Below are 10,260 nucleotides of genomic sequence, written 5' to 3' on the forward strand. Positions count from 1 at the left end.
CTGAAGCTCCGCTGAGCCGGAGGCTTCTGGAAGACAGCCCCAGGGTCCGGTGAGGAGAGGGGGGTGAAGCAAGTCACCGGTGGTCTCGGGGCTGGTGTACCTCGCACAGCAGCCTTCGTCTCACACCCAGCAGTGGCCGAGTGTGGGGACAGATGCACAGGGCTGCACCAGGGCACCCCTGCTCCGGGGAGCCCCTCAGGGCCCAGGGCCCTAGCCACCCGCCACTCAGTCCGGATGTCGGTTTTTGCTGGACGTGGCCTTCTTAGGGCCCAGGACCCAGGGCTCCACCCCAACACCTGTTTGCTGCCTCAGATTCTGGACAATTCAGGTTTCTTCTCCTGCCTCCTCCCTTTGTTCTGTGGGAGGAGGTAGGTCTCAGTAGTCGTGTGTGGCTGCGGTTTCTGTGGATTCCTGTCCCCAGCCCACTGTGTGAAGGCTAGTAGGTAAGCCCCTCCCTGCTCTGCCCAGGCCCCTCCCCCAGAGGACACAGCAGCCCCTGGTGTGCCGGCTGGGCAGTGCACCAGGTGACCAGTGGGGACGCTGGCCGCCAGCGCAGGTCGGAATGATGCTGGCGTGGGCATATGCTCACCCTCAGTGGCCCTCATTCAGGCCCAGGGTCCCAGAGCTCTCTGCCCTTGAGTACTGAGCAGTTTCTGTTCGGGGCACCCCAGGTGCCCTTCCCGCGCCATGGGGGAGTGGGGCTGGGGCAGTGGCCTGAGATACGGGCAAAGTTGAATTTGGAAGGTTGTAAATGCAGAAAGTCTCTCAGGCTAGTGGCAACAGTTGGCCACCTCTGAGCCACATCTGGAGCCAGGGCCTGGTGGGGGCCTGGGCTGGAGGCCTATGGAGCTGGAGGGGCCGCCCCAGCTGGTGGCCTGGTAGCTGCCTTCCAGAAGGCTGCGCAGGAGCAGCGGGGTGGAGCACCCGCTTGCAGCGAATCCCTGGCCTGGTGGGGGGAGGGGGGGAGGCGGGCAGAGAAACAGGGAACCTGGGGAGGTGGGCAGGGGAAGGTGGGGAGGCGGGTCAGGGCATGGCGGGTGTCCGGGCGGTGAGGGACAAGCAGAGAGACCTGGAACAGGAGAGGTAGGAAGCTGGAGGCCGCGTGAGAGCCTCCTTCAGCACCGCGGACAGCGCCCAGACCCTGCGGCTCCTGGGCTGGCCCGTGCAGGCAGGGACGTGGGTGGCTCTGAAGTGGACGCTGGCCTCGGGCTGCCCCGCACCCGTGGGGGGATCGCGCAGGAGGAGGGCGGAGCACGGCCCTGTCCCAGCCAGGTGGCAGCTATGCTGCTGGAAACGGAGCACGACCGAGACAGGCCTGGTGCCCCCGTGGCCGCTGCTGTCTGCGCCTTCGGTGGGACTCGGGGTAAGAGCCCCTGGCCTCCAGCCCAAGCAGGAAGGTCCCGAGGGGAGAAACGGCAAGGGACGCAGATGCAGGCAGAGGGACACCTGGGACTAAGGGGCACAACAGGCACGGAGAGCAGGGAGGGAAGGAAAGTCTGAGAGACCAGGCCTCCGAAGGACAGGAGGGACGGGGCACAGGTGAGGGGAGGCTGGGGATGGAGGTCCCGGAACTTCCAGCCATGGTTCCAGGGGTGGTTTGGGGGCCCAGACCCAAGCGCCCCAGAACAGCAGGGGCCTCGCAGGCAGATCGGAGGTGCCAAGTTCCTCCAGAGACCCACACCCCTTGGCTCCCACAGAGCCCAGCCTGGACCTCCCTCCCCAAAGGCCATTCACTGGACACGGATGCTGGGGAATCTCAGAGGCACGGCTGGTGGGCCAGCCAGATGCAGAGCTCCAGCGCCTGGGGCCGCCGCCCCACCCTCCGCCCACCCTGCCCCTTCCACAGTCAGTCCACACACAGCCCCTCTTGGGCAGGCCTCTGCAACAGCTGACATGCAGCAGCCGGCACCTACTGGGCTCCAGGGCCCGGCCGTCCAAGTCCTGTCCACTGGGGGACGGGCGCAGTGCGAAGTGGAGGGGAAGTGAGGGACTGCAAGCTGGCTGCAGGGGCCTCTGATCAAAACCCAGACATCCCATACCTGGCGCCCCGAGACCAGGAGAAGTGGGGGCGTGGGGAGACCCCCAGGTGGAGGGACCTGGAGGAGGGTGTTGACCTGCTCTCCCCTCACCCTTCCTGGGGCCCGCTCTCTCTGTGCCCCACACTTCGAGGGGACGCACCGCTGTGTCCTGACGCTGGTGACTGCAGGCAGCTGGTGCACGCAGGCCTGTGGGCAGGAGGAACTGCCCCCGGGGTGGGTGCTGGCTCTCCATGCCGGACAGGTGGATTCCTGCAGGCTCACCTGTTCCGACTGGAATGGGGTGTTGGAAAACCAGGTGCAGGAGCTGCCTTCTGTGCAAACCGGAGTGCCAAGGACGGAGGGCAGTGAGGGCCAGTCCCGGACTTCCCTAGTTCTGTCCACAACCTGGTGCCTTGGCTGCCGGTCCAGGCGGAGGACACCGCCCTCCCTCCCTGCGCCCACTCGGCTGGAAGGTCCAGCAGGGAGGCCCAGACACTGTTGAGAGCCAGGAGATCTGTCTGAGGTCGAGTCTGGCTCCTGGTGGCTCCTCCAGCCCTTGGGCGCCACACTCACCCTCTCTGGGTCTCTGTGGCGTTCATGCGGACCAGGCGTCGTCACCAAGCCTTCCAGGTCCAGCTGTTGAGTCTGAGCCTCAGAGGCCGTAGGACCCGGCTCCCTCCCTGACCCTCCTCCCAGGAACCCCAGCCTGCGCGCGCACCCGCGTCGGAGTCCAGGCCGCAGCCGGTGGCCGCAGCCGGTGCCCACAGCGCAGGGGCAGGAAGCTGCGCGGCCCGGGTAGCGCCCACGGGCAGCCCTAACCTGGCTCCTCCTTTGACCTTCCCAGCCCTCCGGCCGGCACTCGGGGTGGCGTCTGGGCACCACGGGTCCCCGCGCAAAGGCGCACAGAGTTGAAGGACGCCGGGGGCGGCGATGCTCAGCGACCCCCGGCCCCGCCCCGCGCCGCGGCCCCGCCCCCCGGCCGCTCCGCCCTCAGCGCCGGCGGAGGCTCCGGGCCCCTGGGCGGCCCGCGGGCGCAGCGCCCAGCAGCGCTGGGAGTCGCTCGGACGCCGACGGGGTCCACTGAGGCCGTGGCCTCGCTGGGCCCCGAAAAAGTTCGGGGCTGGATTGCGGTGGCGCCTGTCGGCGGGACCCATGGAGGCGCACGGGGAGCTGGGCCCTGGCCGGGAGTCGGCGAGCGGCGACCTGCTGCTGGCGCTGCTGGCGCGGAGGGAGGACTTGCGCCGAGGTGGGTGCTGCGCCGAGCGGCTACACCAGAGACAGTGGAGACCCAGAGGTCTTTGCTGCTTTACGCGTCTGAGCACAGGACCTTCGGGGCCAGGGTGGGAGTGTTTTCGAGGACCCCAGCTCGTCCCCGCCTGGGCGCCCCAGCAGCAAGTCCGCGTCGGGGCCTCTGGAGCTTCGTTGTCGAGTGCGCGGTCATGGCGTTGCGCGGTCCCCTCTGGGAGCCCTCCGGATTCCGGGATGAGTTACGGAAAACCTCTCCCCGATCGGGAGAAGTGTGCAGACAGCGACCATGGGGGCCCAGTGATCATGAGGCAGGAAGGTCCCCAGGAGGACAGCCCCCATCTAGAGCCTCCACGCTGTCCTGGGAAGACAGTCAGGTGCGGGGGCCAGGATGGAGCTGGACGGCATCCGTAGATCGCCCCTAGTTGGATGGAGTCTGGCATCTGCACCCCAGGCACCTGCCGTGGGCCCGCCCTGGGCTGGTCCTCTGGACCCTTCCTTCTACAGCCAGGACCCCAACTTCCCGGAGGCACCAGTCTCGCCCCCGGCGCTTTGGCTCCCGGAGAATCAGGACCATTCTCCGAGGGCTTCTGGGCTGGCAGAACCCGCGGGATGAAGCCGGAGGCAGCCCGGTGCAGGGGGGGCTAGTGGGACAGGGCAGGTGGGGAAGGAGTCACATCCGAGCTGTGGGGTCTTATCCTTCCCTACTTATTTATTTATTTTCCGACGGTTCTTGGGAGGGGTTGGCAGCAGGGGCTGTGAGGAAGGGGTGGGAGGGCGGAGGGGGAGGGAGGGAGGGAAGGCGGGATCGCAGGCGCCAGCTCAGGAGAGCTGGCCAGCAGCGGGCCGGAGGGTCTGCGGCTCTGCTGGGCCCCGCCAGCGCTGAGGGTAGGAGCTCCGCCGGGGCTGGAGACGCCATGCAGCGTAAGGCCCGGGTCGCCAGGGTTCTGCGGGGAGCTCGAGCCAGAGATGCTGGGGGGGGGGGGCGGCTTTTGCCTGATGCGGGCTGCGAGGACAGCACCGCCGGGCGCTGTCCGAGCCACGGTGCTGAATCGAAGAGGGCCTGTCCAGCCACAGGCGCTATGCCAGGCGTCCTCGCGGCTCTGCCATCACCCCCCACAATGAGGGCCAGGGGCGCCCAACAGACCTCCAGGCTCTGCTCCTGGGGCCGAAGTTTTGCCCGATGCGGGACTGCGTCCCTTGCGGGTTCCCCGCTGCTGCGGGAGAGAGGTCGATTTGGTCTCTGGCCCCAGTGAGGTCCCTCTCCTGTCCTCCCACCTGCTGCCCACCAGCCTGGAGCCAGAGAGGTCTGGGGGGGCTGCAGCCAGGTGAGCGTGGTGAGGTGGATGCAACGTTTGTGTAGGTTCCAGCTGCCGTGCGTGGCTCTCCCCTCTCTGGGAGATCTGTCTGAATTAACAGGGAGTCCTCACCCCATGAGCACCCTGAAAAGCCCCTCATGGACACCAGGGCTCCTGCAGGCCACCCCTGAGTCTCAGCAGCCAGGTTCCTCAGAGGCCTGCAGTCCCAAGGGAGCAGAACCCGGGAGAACCCGCCGTTGGAGTAATGTGGCCGAGCACACTCGGCGCCCGTGCTTGAGCATGAGGGCGGCGGGCCCGTCTGTCCAGTCCTCTCACACGGACCCCCGCAGCCTCCTGGAGCTGAGGGGCATCGGTTTTTGCCTTGCTGGCCAGCAGACGGGGCGGCGGAGCTGGGCGGCACAAGGAGTCTCTTTCTAGCCACCGAGATCCTTAATTGTGCAAAGCAGCGAGGGTGACCGGGTGGTGGGGGCCCCACGACACACACGTGCCTGGCCTGCAGGCGATGGTGAGGATGCGTCTTCCCGCCCCTCCTGAAGAGAGCGCCCGGTGTGGGGTTTTCATCGGAGCTCGGCGTGCACCCTTCCTTCACACAGGGACCCCGGTGAAACGAACTGTATCTGTCCCGATGGGCTGGCCCGGGCGCCTTCATGCTCGCGGGCACACCTCTAAACCTACTTCCGTTTCCCCGAGTTTCTGCAGCAAGCTGGCTGTGGGCTCCGGTGCCGTTGCTCCCTGCACTGGGGGAGTGAGGAGGCCCCTCCGGTCCACTGCGGAAGGGGGCGCGCAGGGACAGGAGTCTTCCTGCCTCCCCGGGGCTGGGATGGGAAGCGGACGGATGCTCCCCACTCTGGGCGGTGCTCCTGACGGGGGTGGCCCCTTGCCCTGCAGAGATCCCGCTGTGCGCCGGCTGCGACCAGCACATCCTGGACCGCTTCATCCTCAAGGCGCTGGACCGCCACTGGCACAGCAAGTGCCTCAAGTGCAGCGACTGCCACACGCCACTGGCCGAGCGCTGCTTCAGCCGCGGGGAGAGCGTGTACTGCAAGGAGGACTTCTTCAAGTGAGCCGGTGGCCGGCTGGGGACGGGGAGGGTGGTGCCGTCGCCTGGGGCCCCGACTTCCCGAGACAGCCAAGCCAGGGAGCCCTGGAAGACCCGTCACCCAGGCAGGGCACCCCGGGGCCTCTCCGTGAGTGGCTGGACATGGCTCGCACATCAACACATTATTGTATTGCACAATTAATTTTGTAATAAGTGGAATAGCCATTTAAAAAGCCCATGTCTATAAAACTCTGCTGGACTTACCCCCCTTAGTTTTGGCCTTGTTTTTGCCCTTCCTGCTGCGGGGTGTGCGGTGGGGAGGGGGGGTTCCCGGCGGGGATTCACTTTCCCAGCGCCGCTGAGGGAGCTGTGCCCCTCAGGACCCCCGGTCGCCTCTCCATACTCTGTGCGCTCTGCCTGGGCCGCAGGGCGGGTGACCAGAGGCAGAAACCGCGAGTCTCCCTTCCTCTCTCCCGGAACAGGCCTGCGCGGCGCGCGCTGGAGGCTCTCGCTCCCGCTCGGGGCGAAGAAGCTGCTGGCGCCGCGCTGAGCCGCGCCTTGTGCATCCCGCAGGCGCTTCGGGACCAAGTGCGCCGCGTGCCAGCTGGGCATCCCGCCCACCCAGGTGGTGCGCCGCGCCCAGGACTTCGTGTACCACCTGCACTGCTTTGCCTGCGTCGTGTGCAAGCGGCAGCTAGCCACGGGCGACGAGTTCTACCTCATGGAGGACAGCCGGCTGGTGTGCAAGGCGGACTACGAGACGGCCAAGCAGCGAGGTCAGCTGGAGGGTGCGACAGTCACCGGGCAGGTCTTGGCGCCCCTTGCTCGTCTGCAAAAGGGCACTAAGGCCAGTCCAGATGGAGCGCGGAGGGATCCTTGCCGCCAGGGCCCGCCACCAGGCTCTCGCTATGGGGCCGAATTTGAGCGCCTTCCCTCGGGCTGGGGCGGTGAGGGCACCCCCATCCCACGCTCGGAGCTGGAGCCGGGTGGGAACAGCTCTCAGATCCACTCTGGGGACCCGGGGTCTGGGGTCTCAGCGGCCGCCTCACTCGGGAGCATAGCGAAGCTGATCTGAATTTGCGAATTATTACCCCTTCTCTTAATTATGTCCCCAAAACCTGGACCGTGAAAAGCCGGCCCTGCCCCAGCGCTTAGAACAAAGGGGAGAGGGGAAAGGGCACTTGCCAGTGGGCTGTCGAGGCTGGAGGCGTCTGCCATCAGGGGCCGCGGGTTCCCCATCCAGGCCGCGGAGCCGCCCTGCGTCCGGACCAGCCGCCTCCACCCCAGTTTTCTCCCTCGCTCCCAGCGCCCGCGCGACCCACGAGGCCCCACTGTCCCTGCAGGCAGGGCGGTCGGTCTCGGGGTGGGGGCGTACGCATGAGGGGCCCCGACGTCCCGCACACGGAGGGGGCCGGAGCGCTGGGCGGTCGGAGGGCCAGGCGCAGCCTCACGGCTCCCCCGCGGTGCAGAGGCTGAGGCCACCGCCAAGCGGCCGCGCACGACCATCACGGCCAAGCAGCTGGAGACGCTCAAGAGCGCCTACAACACGTCGCCCAAGCCGGCGCGCCACGTGCGCGAGCAGCTCTCGTCCGAGACCGGCCTGGACATGCGCGTCGTGCAGGTCAGCGCCCTGAGCTGCCGCGGCCACCCCGCCGGCCTCGCCCGCCCTGCCGCCACTCACCGGCACCCCCTCCCCAGGTGTGGTTCCAGAACCGCCGGGCCAAGGAAAAGAGACTGAAGAAGGACGCGGGCCGGCAGCGCTGGGGCCAGTATTTCCGCAGCATGAAGCGCGCGCGCGGAGGCTCCAAGTCGGACAAGGACAGCGTCCAGGAGGAGGGGCAGGACAGCGATGCCGAGGTCTCCTTCACCGGTACGCGCGGGCGGCGGCAGCCATTGCCTGCAGCACAGATCCAGCTCCCGCGTCGCGGAGAGCAGTCGCCCAGGGTCCCGAAGGACTCTGGGTCTGGTGGTTGCAGGGAGCCTGGGGGTCGGAATTTCCTAGTCAGTGGCCCCTTCAGCCTTACTTGAAAACAATTTTTTAAAGATTTTATTTATTTATTTATTTATTTATTTATTTATAGAGAGAGGAGAAGGGAGGGAGAAAAAGAGGCAGGGTAACATCAGTGTGTGGCTGCCTCTCGCAAGCCCCATACTGGGGAGCTGGCCTGCAACCCAATGCCCTGACTGGGAATTGAACCCATGACCCTTCGGCACTCAATCCGAAGTCACACCAGCCAGAGACTTACTTTAAAAAATTTATTTGTAGACCCTCGTCCCCCACCCCTGAGCCCTGTGGGCTGCCCTTCCCCTGGAGGGGGCCAGAAGCCCTGTGACTCGGTCCATCAGAGGGCTTTCCTACAGGGGAGGGCCCAGCCCGGTCTCCTGCTCCCCGCCCTTGCAATGACTTTTAGGAACGCGGCCAGCCCACTCTGGGGTGAAGGACTAAAAGTTCCGGCTGCTTGCTGTTGGGGGATCCACTGTCCTCTGGGGGGCCGAAGACCTCACTCCCCCGCCCTGGGCAGCCCCCTCCCTGAGCCCCTTACTGTTGTCCGGAGACTCTGTCTTTGGCTCCCGTGTGACCTCAGGCCCCTCGTCCAGTCTCTCTGGGCCTCGAACCCCTCGCCTGCAACAGGGGGGCGGGTGGTGTCCGTGCCACCCTCCCACGGCAGCCTTGGGGCTTGTCCTGGAGCCCTGGGCCCGCTAGACTGTCCCTGGCACCATCCCATGGGGGGGAGCCCAGTCCCGAGACCCTGGGTGGGACTGAGCTGAACAAACACTGAGGTGGGGAGGGGAGGTCACCCCTGCAGGAGGGGCCCTGAGGGCGGCCGGGGGGGGGGGGGGGGGCGGGCACTGACCGGCACCCTCTGCTCCCTTGCAGAAGAGCCCTCCGTGGCCGAGATGGGCCCTGCCAACGGCCTCTACGGCAGCCTGGGGGAGCCCGCCCCAGCCTTGGGCCGGCCCTCAGGGGCCCCGGGCGGCTTCCCGCTGGAGCACGGAGGCCTGGCCGGCCCGGAGCCCTACCGAGAGCTGCGCCCCGGCAGCCCCTATGGAGTGCCCCCGTCCCCTGCGGCCCTGCAGAGCCTCCCCGGGCCCCAGCCCCTCCTTTCCAGCTTGGTGTACCCCGATGCAAGCCTGGGCCTCGTACCCACGGGGGCCCCGGGGGGGCCCCCACCCATGAGGGTGCTGACAGGGAATGGCCCCAGCTCCGACCTGTCCACGGGGAGCAGTGGGGGCTACCCCGACTTCCCCGCCAGCCCCGCCTCCTGGCTGGACGAGGTGGACCACGCCCAGTTCTGACCGAGGCCCCTGGCCCCACTAAGCACCGGACTTGAAGGGTCTGGCCTGATGCACTGGCCCTGGCTGGGTGGCCTGGAGCTGCTCTTTCTCCTCCACCAAGCCCTGGACCTCCGAGAGAAGCAGGTGCCACCAGTGGGGGACAGGAAGATGTCAAGGGGTGTGGGGGTCTGTGCATCTCCGGGCCGACAGGCCTCACCTGGGAGCAGGGACAGTCTCCCCCACTCCTCCTCGGACACAGGGCCAGCTGCCTGGAGGCCGCCCAGCAAGCCTTGTTTTGTAGGTGGATTTCTCCCTCACCCCACCCAGGCCAGGCCTTCCCTGGGGCCTCTTCCTGGCCCAGCCCAGCCAGGTGGGAAGAAGCTTTAATTTCTAAAATTGAAAAAAAGACTGCAGGTCACACTTTCATTTCCCCGTCTCCGTCTGCCTGAGCTGTGCAGAGCTCTGGCCCCCATTCTCGGTCAGAGATGGGCCTCCTCTGTCCTGGTGGGAGGTGGCAGTGGGAGGGGTATACCTGTGTCCTTTCTGCTCCCTCCCTGCCACCAGCCCTGCCTTCCCCAGGAGACTCCTTGCCCCCGCCTCTGCCCCGGGGCCCAGGGCCCTAGTTGTTTTTCGTTCTGGCTCTACTCCACCTCCCTGTGGGGTCGATGGGACTCCCTTGGGCGCCCTGGTCTACTGATCAGTCCTTGCAGCCCATGCGGAGCCCCCTCCCCACACAGCCTGAGTTTTCAGCCCCTCCCAGTCCGGGCCACGCCCAGCCCACCCATTTCCGTTGCCAAACAGCCCCCGGACCCCTCCCCGAGCTGCCTCTAACTGCCGAAGGCTGGACGGCAGCCGACAGCCGGAGGAGGCTGGGGGCGGGGCCCCTCGGAGCCCACCCTGCCTCCTCAGTGGGGTGTCCTCCTGCCGCCGTCCCCAGACACAAAGGCTGGCCTCGTGTGTGTCCGAGTCACTCCTGCAAACCTGTGTCCCCAGCTACCTGTTAGGTCTGTGAACGTCCTGTGTCTTTTATTTATTCTCTATCAACTTTTTCCAAGACTTTCAATAAATTTGTCGGTTGCTGTCGTTGGAAGTTCCGTGCCTTTAGTGAGGCTGGGGTGCAGGTCGGGGCGGGGGGCGCAGGCGGGGTGGGGGGTGGAGATGGTCCTTTCAAAGCTGGGAGGCCAAGTTGGAGAAGCTGCTGGCTCCTCACCAGGGATGGCACCTGGTGTGAACTGGAGCCCCTTTGTCCCTGGATCTTGGCCAAACTTCCCAGCACTGTTAGGAGACGTAGGAGAGCAGACTGTGCCACCCCTGGGGGAGGGGCTGGGCCATGTGACAGCTCGCAGCCTGGAACTGGCACCCT

General features: G+C 66.6%; 1 protein-coding gene across 2 annotated transcripts; it reads left to right on the forward strand.

The window, feature by feature from the left end:
- The first annotated feature begins 1,173 nt into the window (after nt 1-1,173).
- Nucleotides 1,174-9,906, forward strand: LHX3 (LIM homeobox 3). Of its 2 annotated transcripts, none has more exons than XM_053915356.2 (6): nt 1,174-1,363; nt 5,471-5,642; nt 6,195-6,397; nt 7,091-7,242; nt 7,320-7,491; nt 8,500-9,906. In XM_053915356.2, the coding sequence occupies exons 1-6, from the start codon at nt 1,282-1,284 to the stop codon at nt 8,916-8,918; spliced, it is 1,200 nt and encodes a 399-aa protein (XP_053771331.1). In that variant the 5' UTR covers nt 1,174-1,281; the 3' UTR covers nt 8,919-9,906. The 2 variants fall into 2 exon arrangements, with proteins under 2 accessions (XP_053771331.1, XP_053771328.1); XM_053915353.2 differs by lacking the exon at nt 1,174-1,363 and adding an exon at nt 3,021-3,264.
- The last annotated feature ends 354 nt before the right edge of the window (nt 9,907-10,260 follow it).

This window comes from Desmodus rotundus, chromosome 1, assembly GCF_022682495.2.
Source record: "Desmodus rotundus isolate HL8 chromosome 1, HLdesRot8A.1, whole genome shotgun sequence".
Lineage (NCBI taxonomy): Eukaryota > Metazoa > Chordata > Mammalia > Chiroptera > Phyllostomidae > Desmodus > Desmodus rotundus.

Bases quoted from the DNA above. Each gene is read 5' to 3' on its own strand.
- LHX3 (XM_053915353.2), top strand. From the start codon at position 3,171: ATGGAGGCGCACGGGGAGCTGGGCCCTGGCCGGGAGTCGGCGAGCGGC. The intron at 5,643-6,194 runs GTGAGCCGGTGG...TGCATCCCGCAG, and splicing joins TGCAAGGAGGACTTCTTCAA to GCGCTTCGGGACCAAGTGCG. The intron at 6,398-7,090 runs GTCAGCTGGAGG...CCCGCGGTGCAG, and splicing joins CGAGACGGCCAAGCAGCGAG to AGGCTGAGGCCACCGCCAAG.